The sequence below is a fragment of the Girardinichthys multiradiatus genome, chromosome 4 (assembly GCF_021462225.1).
Source record: "Girardinichthys multiradiatus isolate DD_20200921_A chromosome 4, DD_fGirMul_XY1, whole genome shotgun sequence".
In the NCBI taxonomy this organism is placed as follows: Eukaryota; Metazoa; Chordata; class Actinopteri; order Cyprinodontiformes; family Goodeidae; genus Girardinichthys; species Girardinichthys multiradiatus.
Genome location: NC_061797.1, coordinates 52,190,782 through 52,211,906, shown reverse-complemented (window position 1 = coordinate 52,211,906; position 21,125 = coordinate 52,190,782). Strand labels below are relative to the sequence as shown.

At 41.6% G+C, this 21,125-nt stretch overlaps 2 protein-coding genes across 2 annotated transcripts in view; one reads left to right on the top strand and one right to left on the bottom strand.

Annotated features, from left to right (window-relative positions):
* iqgap1 (IQ motif containing GTPase activating protein 1) overlaps positions 1-9,149 on the bottom strand; it is a 78,051-nt gene extending 68,902 nt beyond the window's left edge. The window contains exons 1-2 of the mRNA XM_047362941.1: positions 8,666-9,149; positions 6,565-6,667 (exon numbers count right to left, since the gene is read on the bottom strand). Of these exons, the coding sequence (XP_047218897.1) occupies positions 6,565-6,667; positions 8,666-8,711 (149 nt within the window). The 5' untranslated portion in view covers positions 8,712-9,149. The remainder of the gene's footprint in view (positions 1-6,564; positions 6,668-8,665) is intronic.
* A 449-nt stretch (positions 9,150-9,598) lies between these two features.
* On the top strand, positions 9,599-14,565 carry cartl (cocaine- and amphetamine-regulated transcript-like). Its single transcript, XM_047363601.1, has 4 exons — positions 9,599-10,599; positions 10,738-12,832; positions 13,643-13,720; positions 14,226-14,565. Exons 2-4 carry the CDS (start codon positions 12,695-12,697, stop codon positions 14,331-14,333), a joined length of 324 nt encoding a protein of 107 aa, XP_047219557.1. The 5' UTR covers positions 9,599-10,599; positions 10,738-12,694; the 3' UTR covers positions 14,334-14,565.
* Positions 14,566-21,125: the final 6,560 nt, after the last annotated feature.

Below are 21,125 nucleotides of genomic sequence, written 5' to 3'. Positions count from 1 at the left end.
AGCGGTTTGTATGCATGAAGCGCAAAGAAATACATAGCAGTTAGCAGCTAATGAATGAGTTGGGTCTGAAATCATTCCTACATACAAGTTCTGACTTTTTAGGTAAACTGAATGCAAGATATGTCCAAAGAGCTGGTTTAAATGTCAGAGTAAGGATCCCTGCACTGACCCTTGGAGTACAACACAGGAAACGCAGAACATAGAAGTTTTCATCAAGTCGTAGTATCTTAGGCTATAAATAAACTCAAAATAAGTTTCCAAATGCTTGAGATACTACTGGCCATGAATCAAGATATTCATAACTGTAATAACAAAAGCAATCATTTAGTAGTGAAACAAGTTTAGCAGAAGCTACACAAGTTTTATAAAATATGGGGCATGAACTCTGATGTTCTTCTCCTATTTTATCAGTAAAATATTACTTCTAGATTTAAAATAAGTTGAAGATGGTACCATTAATAATATAAGCACGCTTAGTTGTAGCCACCTAATCGGCTCCAGACACGCTCACTTTGTTTCTCATTTGAAAAGTCAACAGAGATGAAAATATCAGTGAGCATTTAAATAAAGGAGTGATAATAGGCTCCTAAAGTGGTCTGAGCCTCGGCCTGTTTCTCTTCATATGACAGGAATATGAAAATAAGAGCGATAACAGTTTGCATTTGTCAGCTGTGGCGATCAGACTGAGCCATGAATTCATGGCGAAGCTCAAACACGCATCTGAAACAGCAGAAAGAGCTGCAGGACATTCCTGCAGCTGTCCCCACAAGTACAGCTCACACCCAGCTGAAGGCCTGTCCCATGCATTCCCATCGTTCCACACAAACAAAGATGTGTGACATTACACCATGAAATATTTCTTCCATCAAAACTAAACCCACATTTAAAAAAAAAAAGCAAGAAGCCAAATATATCCTCACTGTTTCAGTTATGAGAAAGCAGAAAATGTGCAAATCAAGACGGTTTTACTATATCACAATTATACTGTACATGACACATCATCTGATCCTGAAAAACACTTCGGTAAAATGCCCTGGTATTTCAAAGAGTTCACAGAACTTTCGGAAGTGAAAGAGGCCCACAGCATCACAGAATCTCCATCGTACTTCACAGTGAGCATGCAGTGCTTTTCCCCATATTTATTTTTTGTTTCATAGCAGACCCACCTGGAGGGATTGTTGCAGATAAACTCAGTCTTAGTCTCATCTGACTAAAGCTCCAACTCCCAGCAAAGCTCCTCAAACTCCACATTTACTTTTGTGACTCGGAAAAGGCTTTTCCTGGCGTGCCTCCAAACGTCCATCCGGCATTTAGGTAGTGTCTAAAAGATCTTATGGAAACCTGGTGACTCCAAGATGCCACACTAACCCGAGGTTCTCCAGCACTGAGCTTTTGAGAATTCCCATCTCCGTTTCCATCCTGCTCACCGTGTGGGATGGAAGATCAGTTAGGATATCCGCCCAGCCTTGTTCCTCACGGTTCCACTGCTCTGACTCTAGACAGGGTCAGGTTTGATGGAGCAGCTATTTTCTCACCTATGAAGCTCAGCGCACATCTGCCTGACTTGAGCTGCATGTTCTCTTCTCTTTTCCATTTTGAAGAGGAGCTATGTCAAACAGATCGCTGCGTCACATCATATTTATACGTTTAGGAAACACGAAGCCTTGAATTAGTAATTAAAAGTTCCTACATGTGAAGAACAGTTAAATAGAAATCAACAAGTCTTAATTTGTAATACTTAATAGTAATTGATGGGAATGTCAGCAATTTCTCCACCGCTAATTGTAAAATATTTAACGTAACATTTCCCCCCTCTCAATAAATGTTATTTTTTATTTGATGCAATTCTTCACTGTGAGATTATGCTGCTAAAATACCAACCCTTACACACAGGCTGGGAAACTAACAGGAGTGATAATATGAGTTTTGTTCAATAAAGACTGAAGTACCAACCCAATCCTTCCCTTAATGCAGTTCCACATTCTCATGCTAACATCTGCAGGAAGCCGTCACAATGTTTTCTCACACATGTAGATCTTGAAAGGAAGGTCCAGAAAATGAAAAACCTGCCAAAGCCTGACCTGAGCTGTTCTGGAGTTTGTGTGTTTTTCAAATAAACCATAAAGTTGAATTATTTCTACCATCAGCACCAGCAAATGGAGTAAAAAGATAAATCTTAGAGAATTAAGTTCTATTATTGTCTGTGTGAAAGTGATTTTTTTTCTATTATGTTGGCAGGAAATGGCCTGATCTGCAAACACACAATGACGATGAAGTTATGATGAAGTTTCTGCACAGCTTTCCAAGGGAGAGCAGCTTCAGATGGAGGGAAACCAGATAACCCGAAGAACCGCAACATCCAGGGATTTCCTGAACATGTCAGATGGATGATAGCAGCGCAGCAGGTGAGGGATGTGGGTCAACAGAGACTCGTACGAGGGCCCAGGCTTTTTTTAATAGCGGGTTGCAACAGCACCTTTGCTTGCACCGGAACTTGTCACTATGACAACTGTGGGTTTCTGCGGCAACAGTGGGGGATACCAAAATCAGCAGGGACTGAGTCACTTCCTGTCTCACACGATCCTTCCTCTTTTGAACCCGCGACATTTTCAACTTCATGCAAGCGACTGCTGACTGACTGGGCCACCGACACGCAGACAAAGAACCGACCTCGCCACATTGTCATTCATTTCTGGGCTGACATTTGTGCTCAACATCCTGCTTAGTGTTACTCAGAAATTATAAATGGACTGAATCTACAGAAAACCCAAACGTGGCGGATGTACCATATTACAAATATCAGCTGTACATCAAAATTAACTTGTTTTGCAGAGAAAAATATGAGAACATCTTCATGAACTAACACAACTTGACTTGTTTTCAGGCTTGCTCTTGTGTTTGACCCGATACGTATCAGTGGGACCTCTGATTATGGGTCCAGTTGATGAGCTGGACTGATATATTAAGGAATTGTGATATTTGGAAGTGTGGTCAGATCAGAAGCATAAGTAGGATGGAGGCTCCACTTTTTCAGGCATGGCACACGGTTTGTCAGCATTTGGACTTTATCACTTTTAAACTACTGTTCCATATCAATGTACTGTGTCAAGGCCACCAAGGTCCAAAGTTCTAGTTCAGGTGTTATTGCTCGCTTGGAGCCAGTTCTATTTCCACCACCAAAATGCCCAGCTCCAGCACCATAATACCATGGCTACTGGGCCTCAGGTCTCTGCTGGGACACTTTCATCAGGGGCTGAAGGTGGCTTCAAGGAGACAACTAATTCAAAATGTTATGAGCTCCATTTTTTTAACTTCTGGTTAGATTTTAGTTTATTTGGTTAAATTAAGACAAAAACAAGAACATTTATGATTCCATGTTAACATTAATAAAATGTCAGGTTAGGGTTGTGTTCATTTAGGTTAATGCAAATCAAAGAGCTCCTTTTACAACTGGAGAATCACAGAGAAATTGTCTGTTGACTGGAACTGGCAGATTTTACACTAGACCAGTCCTAAATAGTGACTGATCAGTCTGAAGCTTAAAAGCCCATCTTTTACCAATCACTGAATGCACCAGACATTAAGTATTATCCTGCTGCCCCACAACACTCCTCCAAGCAGTTTCTGCAGGAAGAAGAGATACTTTCTTGTTTTTTAAGGTTTCTTGGCACTAGTGGCCTGTGTTCATCAGTACTTGGACAGAAAGTAGGGCAAAGAGAGAGAGGTGGAAGACATGCAGTAAATGGCCAAGGGCTGGAAATCGAACCGGGGAGAGTTGCGTCGAGGACTGTAGCCTCTGCATATGGTGCGCCCCTCTACCACTAAGCTATGTGAGAAGAGATATTTTCAGTAGGGATGTCAGAAACATCTACATTAACATTAGTATCGGGCAATGTTAGTCATTTTTTAACAAAGCACTATATGTCCCATAAGCAAAACCGATTTTAACAAATATGGTTTTTTTTTCCATCCTGTTGCCGTTTGTGTTTCTGGAGGGGGAGGGGAGGGGGTTGGTCATGTGATGCAGCACAGGATTGTGGGTTGTTTAATTGAAGCTGAGAAGCAATGTCAGTGGTGTGGGGTAGGGAAATATAAATAATATTGGTAAATATCCGTCAGTCATGACACCAACATTGGCCCAAATGTTCTTATTGGTGCGTCCCGATTTTCCAATATCAGCGAGATGTTTGAAATAAAGTCAGAAGAAACATATACAGGTGCAAGAAGCTCTTGGGAAGGAAACTGCATTTTCCACGGTTCATTCAGGCTGTCACATGATGTCAAACATCAGCTGAAAACAGGAAGCTAAACGTACAACCGTCCTGATATAAATAGGAATGATCATTTATATCCTTATGAATGAAAGTTTCAATGATCGTACAGATAAAAGCAAATCAACGATCCTTCCTCGCAGAGCCTGGGCGAAAGAAAGCAGGCGATCAACAACACGCAGGTCTTAAATATGGCGGGTGAGCGGCAGTCAGAACACTGCCAGAAAGGGTCCACCAATCATTGCTCAGCACATAGCCGGGCCCCTCAGCGATCCTGGGGTGACCTGAAAGCCCCCCTCCAGACCAGGACTGTTAATTAAGGAAAGGGTGGACGCAGGACGTTGAAATTACTCGAGATAAACTGTCGAAACACAAATACAGGCTGAACGTCCCTGCAATGGAAAAGGGCCAATCTCTGTAGTTCTGTTTGCACCAACTGCCTTTTGTTCAAAACAGCATTTATATATTCATAGTTGTAATATCAAGACATCTGTTTGCAGGGATAACATGACAAAAACATGGAGTCGCGTCAGTAGACTCTCCTTCTGAACTGTGATCCTCTCCAAAATAAAAACGAGGAAACAACAGATGGAGGATCAAACCTCCCTGAAAGAGACACTTTATGTAACAGAAGAAAACGGCTCCAAGCTGATCTGATGACAAATTAAACATAAATATGACCAATATAACAGGTGAAGCTTCTGAAATGCTCCTAAATGTTTGGATGCATGCGAAGCCTGAAGTTCCTGTGGCGCTCTTTTACCAACCACTGATTTCTCAGAGGAACCCTCCATGTTTGAAGGACTCAGACCATCTGCTCTGGGTTGTCTCCAGTTTGGATGTGATTCCAGGAGGTCAGAGCCGCTGATGATTAAAAATTGGTCACCATCCTCAACCAGCGATGAAGCACCAGGGGCCCCATCAGACAGCATCAAATTTGTATGTTTTTACATGGAAGAGAAAACGCTGCAAATGGAGCCCATGCAGATGGACACTTTTTTAATTATTAGGACATTTTGTATTAAATTGATGCCTCCAAAACCAAGTCGGTTTCTTTTTTAGCCATGTTTGCCCCTTTGTTGTTTAGGGTCTCGAACATTTTTTTGTTTTTACTCAATAACATATTTGGGCATTCCCATTCATTAAACATGTTGAAAAAACAGTGTCTAGATTCACAAAATAAAAACCAATTACCCCAAAAAGCCAGAAAACTCAACACTTTCTTTTATCTAGGGAAATGTCGGAGCCCCTCCTTTAAAATGATCACCTGTTTAATTTATTGCTGAGCACGTAAAAAGAAAATTATTCAGGCTAAAATTATTTTGCATTTGTTTGAGAAAATAAAATTACATCCACTTCAACTTGCAGATTTTTGGTGGCGGTGCAAAAGGTTTGGACACCATCAACCTGGACAGTCAATCAGCAGGTCTGCTCTGCATGGAGATGGAAGAACATCCTGGATTCCCTCATCATGTCCTTGCAATTGGAGGCTGTTCTTTATATCTACGTTTTTCCATTTGAAAATTCAAGATTGACTAAATATTCAACTGAATTGTTGAAAACCAGCTCAGAAGGGTTGGTAAGAGGTCAAAAGTCAACAGAAAAGCAGTTACATGTCATTTATGCACGACTGCACAGCTTTCCACTTCACTGAACTGCACATTCTGAAACCCTCAGTCACTGTAGCTGCAGATTTCATGATCAAATCTGAAGTGCTTGTTGCTTTTTCAAATGCATGTATTTGAAGTGAAAGACCGGAATCTGCATCACCCTGAGCTGAGTTCACAGAAACTGCATTGATTTCCATGTCTCAGCTCGTGGAAACCATTAGGTCCCATCAGGTTCAATATGTAAGCAAGACAACCCTGCTGTCAGGTGAATCTGACACACTGGATGAAGGTAAAACTTGGGTCAGAAACTAAAAATAAAACAGTGTGAATCTGAGAAAGCTGTGTCATGTCTCAGATCTCCAACAACACAAACTAACAGAGAGACTGGAAGTTCAACAGCTCAACCAATCACAATTAACACCAACAACAGTGATCATAAAGCCGTTTTTTCATTACAAGTAACAAACTTTACTGAGTGCATGAGTTGGTTTGGACGGCTGGTGGACAAGAGGAGCAATCAGAGGACATCTCATGTGGTTTTAGAACTTTATGGCTGCAGACTGTCACCCAAAACCACAGAAAGGATCATTGACAATAAAAGCAATTCTCACAGCAACATTTCTCTTTACACCCTATTTGGTTCTGTTTTAGTTTAGTTCTGGACTGGACCACCCGCCTCTCACCTTTTGGCTTCCTCCAGGTGACACAGATACTCGTAGGCCATGTTCTGCTGCCGCCGCTCATCCATCTCCTCCGCTGTGAGCCGCTCCATGCAGTCCAGGACGGCTGGAGTCAAAACAGATCAAAATAGACTTAAATGTTGCCTTTTCAGAACCAGAACCGGCTTCATTGGCCAGGAGCGTGTGCACAAACAAGGATTCTGACGTTGGCTTGAAGCGCTCACAGCAGACAGAGATTCAGTATAACAGGAACATGTAGTTTATGTCCAGCCATGTTTTAAAGAAACCAAGAAGGACAGGTTGTGACACTGTTTATTTAGCTCCCAGCAGAGTAGCTGACGTCTCTGGCTGGAAGTGTTCATTGTGTTCACCAGAGAGACATCCTGGGGGGAGAAACTGTCTCTGTAACGCCACCTGAAGGTAAAAGCCTAAACTGTTTGTGTCCAGGACGTGTGGGGTCTCCAGAGATATTAGCTGCCCGTTTCCTGACCCTAGACCTGTGTAAGTCCTGGACAGAGGTCAGCCCTGATGACCCTCTCTGCAGATCGCTGCAGTCTGGACAGATCCTGTTTTGTGTTTGTGAAATAAAAACTAAACCTTCTCCTCAAAAACTAAATTCAAACAACAAAACATTTAAATCTACAAGAATTAGTGATGCATCGATCAGCTTTCTGTTTTTTTGGTGAGACTTGAACTGATCCCGATTTTTCCCGTAAAATCGGCTAAAACACAAACAATAAATAAATAAATGCTGCAGGTATTTTGATAAAAGCATTTTTGAATCCAGACAATGAATAAATGTAACGATTTTTCATCAACATTTCTGCATTAAGTGTGTCCCAAACAAGTACCGGCTGATTCCACTATAAAATATATAGCAAAGCTTTAAACAGTTGCTGTTTCAAAACCACTTTTTTTCTGTCAAACTATTTCCATGGTTTAAGGTTTTATGAGATGCTGGAGAAACAGCTACGCTTTGCCAGTCAGCTGGCTGAAAGCAAGCTACAAGTTCAACTGTTTGGGGAAAAAAATGTATTGGTGTGGAAACTAAAGGAACCCCATCCATTACTTTTTTACATGTAACACCGTTTTTAAACAACAGCTGTTAGATTTGAAATATCTGGGTTTTACATTTTATTTGACGTAACGTGGGACCGTGGTTATACCAGCCTACGCCAAGTCCTGAACCTTTACCTGATTTTATTCAACTGAACAGTTAATATTGGAGGTGGAAGCATTTATACACTAAAAATACTTGGAGTTTTTAGTTCTGATGCATTCAGTGAACGAGAAAGTCCATATCTGAGTATTTGAGTATTTATTCAAGGACAAATTGGCCAGATTCCAATCTCTGGACAATTTAACAGTGCATCTCTAACTGGATCTTAGTCATTTAATTCAAACACAGCTGTTTATACTGATAAGAGATGGAAAAACCCATCTTTGTCCAGCAAGGTGGCTTCTCTAAAGACACAAGAAACTAGCTTCATCCCTTCCTCATCTACTTGTTAACACAGGTTCTGATCCATCTCAGGGTTTCCTGTGGGCAAGCCTGAGTGTCACACAGTCCTTTCTTTAAATCCTAAATTATAGTGAAGCGAATCCAGTTTAAAACCTGCAGCATTTAATGGAAAATATTTGCCACAAATAGAGAAGATGAATGTTTTCTTGGTCAAACCAGAAGAAATGAGGTTCAGTTCATTCATTTCCCCAACGTTTACCACTGGGAGTCCAGAAGTTCCTTCGTGGGTGGTTGTTGGTTTGCTGGGTGGGAATTTGATCTCTAAAAGGCTGCATCCCAAATCATCTGTCCACCTTAAATAATGTTCTAGAGGTGTGAAAACTAACTTGTGGAAAAAGAAAATGAGTGCAAAGCGAGAACAGGCCTCCTCGCTCCTTACGGAGTTCTGCAACGGAAGAAACGCGGAAATCATCATAAAGCTGAGAGCACGCTGTCAGAAGTAACACCAGAGTGGCTTAAAGACACTTTTCTCCAATCTGCATGAGAAGACCATGGCTGGAGATCATGTTCTGCAGCCCGGAGCGGCTCCTCTCTGGGTCAGAAGACTCTAAAAAAAACGGATGAAAACAGTTAGAAACTTACAGCCATATCTTGGCCGGGGCCCGTCTGTGTCGTCTGAAGTTGACATCCTCCGGTTTAGAGAAGCTCTCTGCGCTCCAAGGTTCGCCTCAGATGAATAGTTGAAGCTTTACGCACGGAGCGATCCTGGATGTCCGCTCTTTTCAAACTCTGCGCAGCGCCAAAGTCCAACAGAAACCCAGGAAGGACCTGTCGGACCTCTTCTTCCTCTTCTGAGACTTTTTCTTCTTCAAACCTCGCCGATGTCACTGGGTGTGTTCTTCATCCTGAAGTATGAGATTCAGGAAACAGGCGCAGGGGCTGAAGAGACAGCGACCCCTGGTGTTGTTTGAAGGAAGTGCCTCGTTACAACAACAAACCATTTGATTGGGATTTTATGTGACAGACCAACAAATGTGCAACATGGTGAAGAGGAAGGAAAATTAATTAGAATCCACTTTATTGGCCAAGATTGTTGAACAATCAAGGAATCTGACTTTGGTTTGCAGCGCTCACAGCATACAGACATTAAGTATAAATATATACATTTTAAAGTAAATGAAAAAGGATAAAAGCAAGAGCATGAACATATGTGCAGCCATTTTTATATAAAGAAATTAAAAAAGAATGGCAAGTTGGAAAAGTCGAAATTTCCTAATTTGTTTCCAGCAGAGTATCTGACTTCTCTGGTTGGAAGGTGTTCATGGTGTCCATCAGAGAGACATCCTGGAGGGAGAAACTGTCTCTCTGGAGGCTGGTTTTAGCAGACAGAGCTCTGTAGCGCCACCTGAAGGTCAAAGCCTAAACAGCTTGTGTGCAGGGTGTGTGAGGATGTGAGCTGCCTTTCTCCTGACCCTTGACCTGTATAAGTCTTGGATGGAGGGAAGGTCAGCCCTGATTATTCTCTCTGTAGTCCTGATTGTTGTTTGCAGTCTGGACCTGTCCTGTTCTGTGGATGATCCAAACCACACTGAGATGGATCAAGACAGGACAGACTGGATGATGGCAGTGGAGAAGATGACCAGCAGCTCCTGTGGAAGGTTGAATTTCTTGAGTTGCTGCAGGAAGTTCAGTCTGTACTGGACCTTCTTCTGAACATTGTCTATGTGTGAGGACCATCTCAGGTTTCGAGAAATGGTCCAGTGTACCAGCTGATCCACCTCCTGTCTGTATGTAGACTCATCACTCTCCTGGCTCAGTCCAATAACAGTAGTGTGATCTGCAAACTTCAGGAGTTTCACAGACGGGACCACTGAGGTCCAGTCATCTGTGTAGAGGGAGGAGTGGGGAGAGAACACACACCTGGTGGGTGCTGGTGCTGATGGTTTATAAGTGGGAGAAGATGCTCCCCAGCCTCACCTGCTGCAGACAGTCCTTCAGGAAGCTGGAGATCCACTGCCAAGTGGAGGCTGGGATTGAGCTGGATGAGCTTTGACATGGTTTTAACTTTTTTAACAAAAAATCTGACATGTGTGCCCTACATTTGTCTGATGCCCCTTTACTTTGAAACTTCTGAAAATAATCCAGTACAACCACACGCTGTCAGAAGTCATCTAGTGAGCAAACGGAGTCCAGCTGTGTGTAATTTTAATCTCAGAATGCATGCAGCTGTGAAAGTTTGCTAGAGAACATTAGAGCATCAAGAATATCAAGTAGTACAGTAGACATGTAAGGGAGAAAGATGTGCAGAAGTTTACAGCAGGGGTAGGTTCTAAAATAGTATCTCAAACCTTGAACATCTGACAGAAAGCATTAACCAGAGAAACAGTCAAGACGCCCACGGTAACTCTAAAGCAGCCGCAGAAATCTAGAGCTCCAGCTGGGAAAATCGCTGAAACTGTGAGCCACAAGTCTGGCCTTTAAGGAAGAGTAGCAAGAAATAGAGCCGTAAGAAGTTCTGTTTGGTACAAGCATTATACCGGAAACAGCAAACATTTGGAAGAATGTCCTCTGCTCAGGTAAGACCAAAACTGGACTATCTGGCCGACATGCAGTAGTGTGGCAGAAAACGAACACTGCACATCAGTTTAAGGACAGCATCCCCACTGTAAAACATGGTGGTGGCAGCATCATCCTGCGGGAATGCTTTTCTTCAGCAGGGACAGGGAAGCTGGTCAGAGTTGATGGGAAGATGGATGGGACTAAATCCTGGAAGAAAACCTGCAGAAGAGAATAAACAGGGGAGTCAAGCTTTTTTCTCATCATCTATAAACTCATGTTTGAACAACTTTCTTACACAAATCTCACAGATAATGGCACTTTGTTTAGCTTTTACTTCACAAGGACACAAGTACCCAACTTTTCTGTTGATTTAACCAAAACACAAATACATTTTTAAGGTACTTTATTGACAAAATCCTTAGATTTCTATTGGAGCATACTTTGAACCATACACAGAATATCTATCTGTAATGTAAGGAGCAACACTGTTATGATCTTTTAGCATATCACTGGTCAAAGGCTTACAATCCTTTATTATGGCCGTTAATGTCATATTAATTGTAGGCTTTTGGATCATTCTTTATCCAGAGTTAAATGATTACATGACAAACAATTTCTGTTATTTAAAAAAATTAAATTAGGTATATTAGTTTGAATCAATCGTGAATTTTCTTTCATTCACACAGGGTCAAAATGATTCATGCAAGCTCAAATATTTACATATGCCTCTACATGTAACTGTTAAATGTTGTCGGCAAATTATACAGTTTATGTAGCCTCTGAAATGTTTTTGGTTGGGTGTTTCTTAGGACTTCTTGGCAGAATTAGTAGAGTTTATTCACGTTAGGGTGTGAAAGAGTGGCTCTAGGAGTGGACCCAAGGCCAAGGTAGGCAGCAGCAGAATGGTGAGTACAAACACTTAATAAGAATGAAAGCTTGGGGTTTGCGGGGTCTTTGGCGTGCTGTGGTGGCCTTCCTCTGATGCTTCTCTCTGTGTCTCTGGCGCCTGGCCTGGAGCCGGGCTGGGGTCGCAGTCGGGTGGGTGGGGTGGTCGAGCGTGCCTTGTACCTGCACTGGAACAGCTGGCGGGCTGTGCTTGGCTTGGGGCGGTTGGTCTGCCCAGGTACGGGTACCTGGTTAGAGCATGCTTCTCTCCCATGGACGGGTGGGCTGGGCCTGCTGGCATTGGCCGGATGGTTGGGCAGGCTTGGCTGTGTACTGCTCCGCTGGCTGTCGTGTCAGGGGGGCGGGTTACGTCCTCTTTTTGGATGTGTGGTCAATGGCATTTGGATTGGCTGAGCTGTTACAGTGAAGCTGACCTGGTTGGTGTTTGGGGCAGGTCTGTGGCTCCTCACACTTGTCATTGCATATTTGTATGGAGAAACCTTGTATACACAAACGCGCTCACACTCAGACCTACAGGTGTTTAAATTCAGGTGTTAACAGATACACAAATGTTCTACATTGAGCTAAAGTTACCACTAAATACATCTTGCATTCATTAGTACCGTGCACCTTTCGGTAGCGTTGCTGTTATTATGTTTGTTTCTGCAGGTGTAGAAGCCAGCAGGGTGTTATCTTGTAATTTCTTCATCCTTCTTTCTCTCCTCCATTCTTTTCTTCTTCTCTTCCTTTTTTCTTTTTGCCCCATCTCTCTCTCTTTCATGCTTCTTTATAAAGGAAACTTTATGGTTGGGTTGTTGAGGAGAAGAATGTTTCCAGCGTGGTGCTAAAAGAGTTTACATTACATTATAAAGCTGAATGAACTGACTTAAGCAGTACTGATTAAATCTTATTTAAAAAAATAACTCTGCCTTATCTGACTTGTGCGACCAGTTCCCTCTAAAGGCTCAGTTAGACTATCTTCAGTCAGAAGGCATTAGTGCAGATGTCTAAACGCTCAACATGTCTTTCTGTTAAAGTCAACTGAAACCATCCCTCACAAGAGGAGTTGCTCTTTCCCCATGGCTCCTCCCAGGCGGGGCGTCACGCTTCTGTATAAAACATGAGAGAGATGCTCCGGTGAACCTGCTGGGACCTTCAGTTCCTCCAGCTCCTGATCTGTTGCCTCCAGTCAGGACCTCCTCCTCCTCCTGCTCCGGGACCAGCATCATGGAAAGCTCCAGGGTGCTCCAGGGGCTGCTGCTCCTCAGCCTGCTGTCGGTCCTGTGTCACGGCGAGGTGTCACAGGAAGTCTCTGCGGAGGACTTTGAGGTTGAGAAGCTGGACCCAGCAGCAGACAGAGACCTGGTGCGTCTGAGGGGATAAATGTAGAACTGTAGATGCTAGTTTTGTTTAACTCTCTGTAAGTGATAGGGAATGACATTTTTAAAATACCATGTATTATTATTATAATTTTTAAATTTGTTCTTCTGAATATTATAGACTGGTTCTGATTGTATACAGGGCTGTTTTTTATGTCAACAAACTACCTTTTGCGTGACTAAAGAGGTGCCCCTTCATTATTTCCAGTGAAACTGTATCTTTTAAATTGATCTTGATCAATAGTTTTGGAATCATTTGTGATGCTTTATGTATCCTGGTTTCTCTTGGGCTGTTTGTAGTAAGATCCGTGTGTAAAAGGCAAGTGGCTACAAAATGACCATTACAGGTGGCACACTACAGATTATGTAAAGAATATTTTAAATCCCTTTGTTTTAAAAGAAAATCAAAAAATTGTAATAAATAAATAAAAATGAGAAAAAACCTCTAAACATAAACAACAACGGGTAAAGAATGAAACAAGTTTAAAAATAATCATTTTGATATAAAAATATATAAAAAGGAAACAAGCAAAGCAAAAGAGACAAATACATTGAATGTTACATAAAATCTAACATTTTCCCGAATATAAAATCTCAGCTGTTTTTATAAAAAGGACCCTAATCCCTTTTTGCAATAAGTCTCGGGTATGTTGTTGATCTCAAATGAACACGAACTTTTGAAAACCTTTGCACAGTTTCTACAGATAAATACGTTTCTCTAACACTTTAAGGTCATTTTGTTATTTCTGCGTTTGTCTTTCCTTATATTTCTCTTCCTGTGCTTGTTGCTGTGTAGGTAGAAGCTCTTGAGGTTCTGCTGGGTCGGATCCACAGCCGTGTCTCTTCCACAGAGAAAAGAGGGAGCATCCCACTGGCAAGCAACACTTTCTACATTAATATTAATGCAATGCAGTTTTATTTTAATGCTTAATTTAAGTCTGCTGAGTCTATGCTGCAAACATCCTTTTGTTCCTTTTTAATGAAACCCATTTGAGAAGCATACCTGCCACTAATTAAAAGATAACAATGCTCTAATTACAGATTAAATAAAGATTGCTGCCTGATTTCAGACTATAAAAGCTTCTCAGTCCTCGTTGGTGAAAATCAATCAACATCTTAACTACAGACTCAGTTTGAACTAATGAGCAGGATCTAATTACGCTGATGGAAAATGTTGAGCTGATTTTCCTTCTTCTGACTCTTTTTGATTTATATATGCAAATTATTCAAAGGAAAAACATTTGAAAGATTAATCATATGAAATATTTGTGCTGTAATGATGGAACTGATCTAATATTTTTCCTTGAAGACGTCAGGCCTCATTAATGATCTAGTTTTGACTCAGCGTTGAAGAATTACCGTCTGTTTGTCTTCCTCAGTGTGGGATGGGGGACCGCTGTGCCATGAAGTTTGGTCCCCGAATCGGGAAACTCTGTGACTGTGGAAGAGGAGCCAATTGCAACTCGTACCTGCTAAAATGCATCTGAAGAACATCTCCTTCAAACTGTCTGCAGGACCAAACATCCTTCAGCTCTACGCCTGGTCTCCCAATTACTGTCCATATCCAGCATCATTTATCTCCCTTTGTGTTCTGCTGTTAGTGTTGTTCTGACTGCTGCTGCCTGAGGACAAGCATATGTTTTCTACTCCTGACAGTGGCCTAAAGCACGCAAATGTTTCCTGTCAAATTAATTAATAAACTGTTGGGAGTTATGATTATTGATTGATTAATCCTTATCAATAATTATAATTAAAAATCATAATTTGACAAAATCAATTTCTTAACCAAAATCCTCATTTATGAATCGAGACCAGAGATGTCTTCTGGTGTTGTAATTGTGGCTCAACGCCTTTGATAACTACAACCGTTAAATACTCCGTAATAATTAATAACTATTACTAGATGTCACTGTTTAATCGACCGTTTCTGCTGAAACGTGGGGAACTTTTAACCTTATCTTGACTGACAAATAACTCTTACACAAAATAACCCAGAAACGCCTTCTCTTTATCTATGTGAATATTTATTAAATCACAGCCTGATACAATCCGTTCTTCTGATTTAATAATCTTCACCTACTCAAACATGCAAAGTTCTACATAAAAGGGGTAAAATATCTAACTGAACAAAATAAAGGAAAACAGCAGTGGGATCAAACCAGCAGTTATGGCAAAAATGATAATATGACGAAGGGGTGTGGTGGTGAGGGGCGGTTGGGGGCGCAGCTCCGACTGTAACTCAGTTATACTCAGTCAACTCCTGAGCAGACAAAGAGTTATAAAACTTTTGGCGGCAAGCTAGCAAGCAGTGAGGTTGAAGACAAAGAAAATGGGGAATTTCACCATGAGGCACAGTGACGTCCAACAACGTGCAGATAGTCCAATACTCAGCAAACAAGTGGTCCAACAAAACCAACTCTCTCATATGTATCCCATAAGAGCCTTTTGTTTATGCTATTTAACTTTACAAAAAGTGCAGAAACGTACGTTAATCTAAAGATTTTTTACTGATTAAAAAGTAAATTTGAAATTTTCCGTAGTTACTGTAAACAAGTAGGAGCTCAAAACTGATCCTGGCAGAATCTCCTCAATACCATGTTTCCATTGTGTTACTCCTACCACACACCTCACCTCTGTCTCACTGTTTTTGTGCATTTCTGCACCTCTGTCACATACCTCGTCTTGCAACATCACTGCTCTTCTCTTGGCAGCCAGTCATCTGCTTTCTCTAGATCCACAAAAACTCTGTCCACCTCCTTCTGACCTTTCTCATGCAATCAACGCTTTAATGGCAACCATCAGATCTGTGGTGTTTGTTCCCAGCATGTAGCCAAACTCCAGTTTACCGATCCTAACCACTCTCCTTGACAAATTTAGCAACTCTAAACCTCTAACTCTGTACAGTTTGGTTCCTCAAATGTTATGCCTCTGTACATAACTAAAGAAACGAGGCCTGAAAAAGAGCCATTAAATACTAGTAACCTTTTCATAAACCAACAAGATGTTCTCACAAAGAGTGCCTAAAGCTGTACTTTTGAACACATCTGGATTTCCAGCTCATAGATTCATTTAGATGTTTCTTGCAGATATATTCAGCAAACGTTTAACAAACATAAAATTTTGTCAGAAGATTCTTAAAAACTGTGAAAGTCTCTCAGTGGTTACCTATTCAGCAGAAATCACCTGATTATTCCTTACATCACAGAAAAATCAGAACAGAAACTGACAAATAAGAAGCATATTGCAACCTGATGCAGCGCATACGAACACCTTGGATCCAACCTTTCACACATAATTAATCACTTCCACTGAAGCTCTTTAAGATGCTTCCACCATGACTTTAAATCTGCTCGGATTAACCTTTGAACCTGCAAATCATGTCCTAAAGACTAATGGCAGGAGCAGAAGATAGTGTTTTAGAGCTTAAAAAACATCACAATTTATTCATGATTCTTCATAATTTTAAGGAGTTTAATGTGTTTAACTGTGAAGAAGTAAGCAGCCTGACTCCCGAAGAAGTCCTTTAAAATCCAGGCACATTTTTCCTTAAGGAAAACGGAAACGTCCTCATTTAATCATATATTGACTTTCTTCCATTTTAAGCATCTCTTTTAAAACAACTTCAGTCTAAAATATTTTTATCAAACATTAAAAACATATTTTGGGCATGTTAACAGTTTAATATCCAGTATGTTTACAAAGCTCCACCAAAACAATAAACAAATAAATACAATCAATATTATAAAGTTAATTGTAAGGTTTTTGAATATAATTTGTTTGCATTGTTAGATTAAAAAAAGCAACAAAGCACATTCAAGTTCCTAAGGAATTAAAATCTGAGCTTCTCCAAATCTGCAGTAAAAATGTTATATACTGACTATTTTTACATTAAATAGATTAGTTCTTTCAAACTACTTCAACCTGAAAGAGTCATTTAAGTCACCCTAATAATAGTAATTAATCACCATTTAAACATGCTCAGAATGCCCCCTCATCATCCATGCAGGGTAGCTGGAGCCTATCTCCAGCAGTTATTAGACGAGAGGCATGGTCCACCCTGGACACATCGCCAGTCCATCACAGGGCAACAGAGACACACACACATAAACACACACTATCACACCTAAGGGTAATTTAGAGAGACTAGTCACGTTTTTGGACTGAGGGAGGAAGCCGGAGAACCCAGAGAGAACCCATGCATGCATGGGGAGAACATGCAAACTACATGCAGAAAGAGCCGAACCCAGGAGCTGAACCCAGGACCTTCTTGCTCCAAGGCAACAGAGCTACCAACTGCACCACCATGGAGCCAGGGTGCATCAGGCACTCAGGAAATAGAAATAAAAACCAACTGAGGAAAAAATATGGTTCTGATTCCAACACAGGAAAAACTGAACACGTTAGGTTGTGATCAAAATTCCTTCAGTTTTATTTTGAGATCATGAACCTTATATTAGTTTAATTTATCGTGATATCTCTGCACCTCCAAGCTTAGAACTAAAGAGGAACAGTACAACAGAAAAGTGGCTAATTTAAAACTGAATAAAATCTGTTTTTTTGTTCTTTTTGTCGCCAGGGTGCGCCGGTTTGGTGTGATGGCTCCTCAAGTCTCAGATTCTGCTGTTTACATTAAACATGAATTTATTTTCAAGCCAATAAGTGCAGAAGTTGTTCTGTACTTTTCCATTTCTGACTTCATTGGAAGTTAATCAAAGCCAATGTGTCTGAGCTCTTCAGACACATCAGAGCCATTCAGTTTGTTACTTTGACAACTAATTAAATATTTCCTCACTTTTAGTTACTGAGTCTCACCAGAAAACTTGTCAGAGGAAACCTGTCTCACTCCAAAAACTTCTGTTTCAAAGATACATTTAAAGTGGAATGGAGAACTCATGCAGCAACCATCCTCAGGGAAAATGTTTTATGGACAATGTTTGAAATGTTAAGTGTTCTTGTACAGATTTGTGTTGCTTTTTATGCAACTGCATCTGTATTCGCTCCACCAACTTCCAGAACCACTGTGTTAAGTCAGTTTGGCACTTAGCTTTAAAGAAGTGAAGTATAGCCGTCTCAGGAGGCAGTCTGAAGAATCACCAGCCGGTCTGTTCAGGTTCTCTGAGCTGTGAGCCTTATGAAACAGATCCATCACGCTCGTCTCACGGCAAAATGTAAAATGAGCTTCTGTGTTTTCATTATGAATGGTTCGAGTACGGCTAACACTCTGAGAATCCATTAAGCAGAGATGGTATTCAAATATAACTCAAGGCCTTTTAACTTTAATGCTCAGATTAACCAGGTGGACACCAGGTCAGAGCTGACTGCAGGTTTTCCTTGCAGTGAAGGCATCAGCCATAGTCCTTCAGACCAAAAGATGGTGCTGTTTCTTTAAAAACGTTTGCTTCAAATGGATCTGTCTGTAATCATGTAAATGTTGGCTGATCATCACCGGTGAAGTCAGCTAAAAAGTAAAGGAAACAACCAGCAGGGTTCTGGGCTGAGCGGCTGAAAACATGATGCACTTCAGCAGGTGATTTCCCTAATGAAGGCCCAGTTAAAAACGCCAGATCTTCCATTAATTCTGACGTCAAAGTGTTAGATTTGATGCAGAATCCCAGCAGTCCCTGTCAGCGGTTTGCTTTTAGGTTTAATGCTCATACAGGAATTACATCAGTCACTAACATTAATGGCTCTGTGCTTTTTTCTGACTTTAAAATGAACTTTGAGGCTTATTCTTAATTGTATTTTAGGAGGAAATATTCACACTTTCTTTTCCCACTTTGGCAGATTTGAATTTCTGAATATTAGAGGTTGGATGGATGGCCCCCAACCTCCACTCACCCCCACACCCATCAGTCCTCAATGACTATGGACCTGTTGCCCTGACATCTCACATCATGAAGGTCCTATAGAGACTCCTGTTGGCCCACCTGAGTAAGCAAACAGTAAACCATCAGAACCTCCTTCAGTTTGCTTATCGCTGTGGAGTTGGAGTTGAAGATGCCATCAAACACCTGCTTCAACAAACCCACTGTCATCTGGACAAAGCCAGCAGCACTGTGAGGATCATGTTCTTTGATTTCTCCAGTGCATTTAATACAATCCAACCTGATTTGCTTTGTCAGAAACTCCAGAAGACTCAGGTGGAGGCCTCAACAATCTCCTGGATCAAAGACTACCTGACAAACAGACCACAGTTTGTGAGACTGAAGGGTTGTGAGTCTAACCAGGTAGTCAGCAGCACAGGAGCACCACAGGGGACGGTACTCTCACCATTCCTTTTCACTCTGTACACCTCAGACTTCCTGTACAAGACAGACTCCTGTCATCTGCAGAAATACTCGGATGATTCTGGAGTTGTTGGTGGATCAGAGATGGAGAAGAAGCTGAGTACAGGAAGGTGGTGGACCGCTTTGTGGCATGGTGTGGAAACAATCATCTCATTTTGAACGTGACTAAAACAAAGGAGATGATTGTAGATTTTAAGAGAAACAGGAATAAGTCAAACACTATTTCTATCATGGGAGAAGAAGTGGAGGTGGTGGAGGAGTATAAATACCTCGGTGTTCACCTGGACAACAGACTAGAGTGGAGATGCAACTGTGAAGCCATCTACAAGAAGGGACAGAGCAGACTGTACTTCTTGAGGAAGCTTAGATCCTTTGGTGTTTGCAGCAAGATGCTGCATATCTTCTATAAGTCTGTGTGTGTCTGGGTGTGTGTGTGTGGGTGTGTGTGTGTCTGTGTGTGTGTGTGTGTGTTTGTGTGTGTGTCTGTGTGTGTGTGTGTGAGGGTGTGTGTAAGGGTGTGTCTGTGTGTGTGTCTGTGTTTGTGTGTGTGTGTGTGTCTGTGTGTGTGTGTGTGAGGGTGTGTGTGAGGGTGTGTCTGTGTGTGTGTCTGTGTGTGTGTGTGGGTGTGTGTGTGTCTGTGTGTGGGTGTGTGTGTGTCTGTGTGTGTGTGTGTGTGTGTGTGTGTGTCTGTGTCTGTGTGTGTGTGTGTGTGTGTGTCTGTGTGTGTCTGTGTGTGTGTGTGTGTGTGTGTGTGTGTGTGTGTGTGTGTGTGTGTGTGTGTGTGAGGGTGGGTGTGTGTGTCTGTGTGTGTGTGTGTGTGTGTGTGTGTGTGTGTGTGTGTCTGTGTGTGTGTGTGTGTGTGTCTGTGTGTGTGTCTGTGTGTGTGTGTGTCTGTGGGTGTGTGTGTGTCTGTATGTGTGTGTGTGTGTGGGTGTGTGTGTGTCTGTGTTTGTGTGTGTGTCTGTGTGTGTGTGTGTGTGGGTGTGTGTGTGAGTGTGTGTGGGTGTGTGTCCCAGTGTGAGACACAGAGAGGCAGAAAGAAAGACAGAATCACATCCAGACATATACAGTAGGAGATACACAGAGCTATAAATAGAACAGTGAGGAATGAATCAGCCAATCAGCAAAGAGCGTCAGTGTAACTTGACACCTGCTGTTTCTCACTCACGCAGCACCTCTCTCTCTGTCTCCCCTGGTCTAGGCTTTATAACATGGAGGCGCATGCTCCCGAACAACTGGCCATAACTCTGAAACCGTAGGGGCGATCGATGTCATTCTTGGACCGTTTTTATCAGAACGGACAGGGGAACATTAATATTCATCCTTTATTTTTGAAAATATAATAATAAAGACACAACACTGGGTGAAAAGTAAGGGAAAATGGAGAAAAAGGCAAAAATGCCTGAACATGCTCCCGAACAAAGTCTAATATCTCGGAATCCGTACATGGTATTTGAAATTTTTTTAAACTGTGGGCGACAGCTATCCCTCGTCCCCAATCATGGAGATTTTCATAGCTCTATGTCATTCACAGTATAAAATATAATTATGGAAATAAATGGTGTCACTCATGGATTACTGGTCAAACTCTCATTGAAAATACATGGGAGAAGGCCTACAGAAATCTACTGACTCTTGGCGATCGAGGGTGTTTTGACAGAAATCTATGAGACTTTGAACAATTTTGAAATTATTGTGTGAAAGCAGAGGCCCGGCCCTACAATCTGACCGAATATTGTGACTTTAGAGCAAAATTTGTGGCCGTGAGGGCCAGTTAAAACTAATTTTTCCTGAACAAATCCCCTCTTTCTACACTCTAGTAACTGCCATCTCCACTGTTAAGAGTGTGATTTTCTCGCAAACTTTGTGTTGCTTGGAGTCTAATTTTAGAGAAACCGTAGCAGTTATCAACAAACCGTTTTCCCTTCTGAAAAGCCGGCGGATTTTTCTACAAACTGAAAGTCAAACTGTGTTTCTAGGTGAAAGTATGGT

What these genes read in the sequence shown, in the direction of transcription:
- cartl (XM_047363601.1), top strand. Translation starts at nt 12,695, where the DNA reads ATGGAAAGCTCCAGGGTGCTCCAGGGGCTGCTGCTCCTCAGCCTGCTG. An exon ending in CAGCAGCAGACAGAGACCTG is followed by an intron (nt 12,833 to 13,642) that starts GTGCGTCTGAGG and finishes GTTGCTGTGTAG; the next exon opens with GTAGAAGCTCTTGAGGTTCT. An exon ending in AAAGAGGGAGCATCCCACTG is followed by an intron (nt 13,721 to 14,225) that starts GCAAGCAACACT and finishes TGTCTTCCTCAG; the next exon opens with TGTGGGATGGGGGACCGCTG.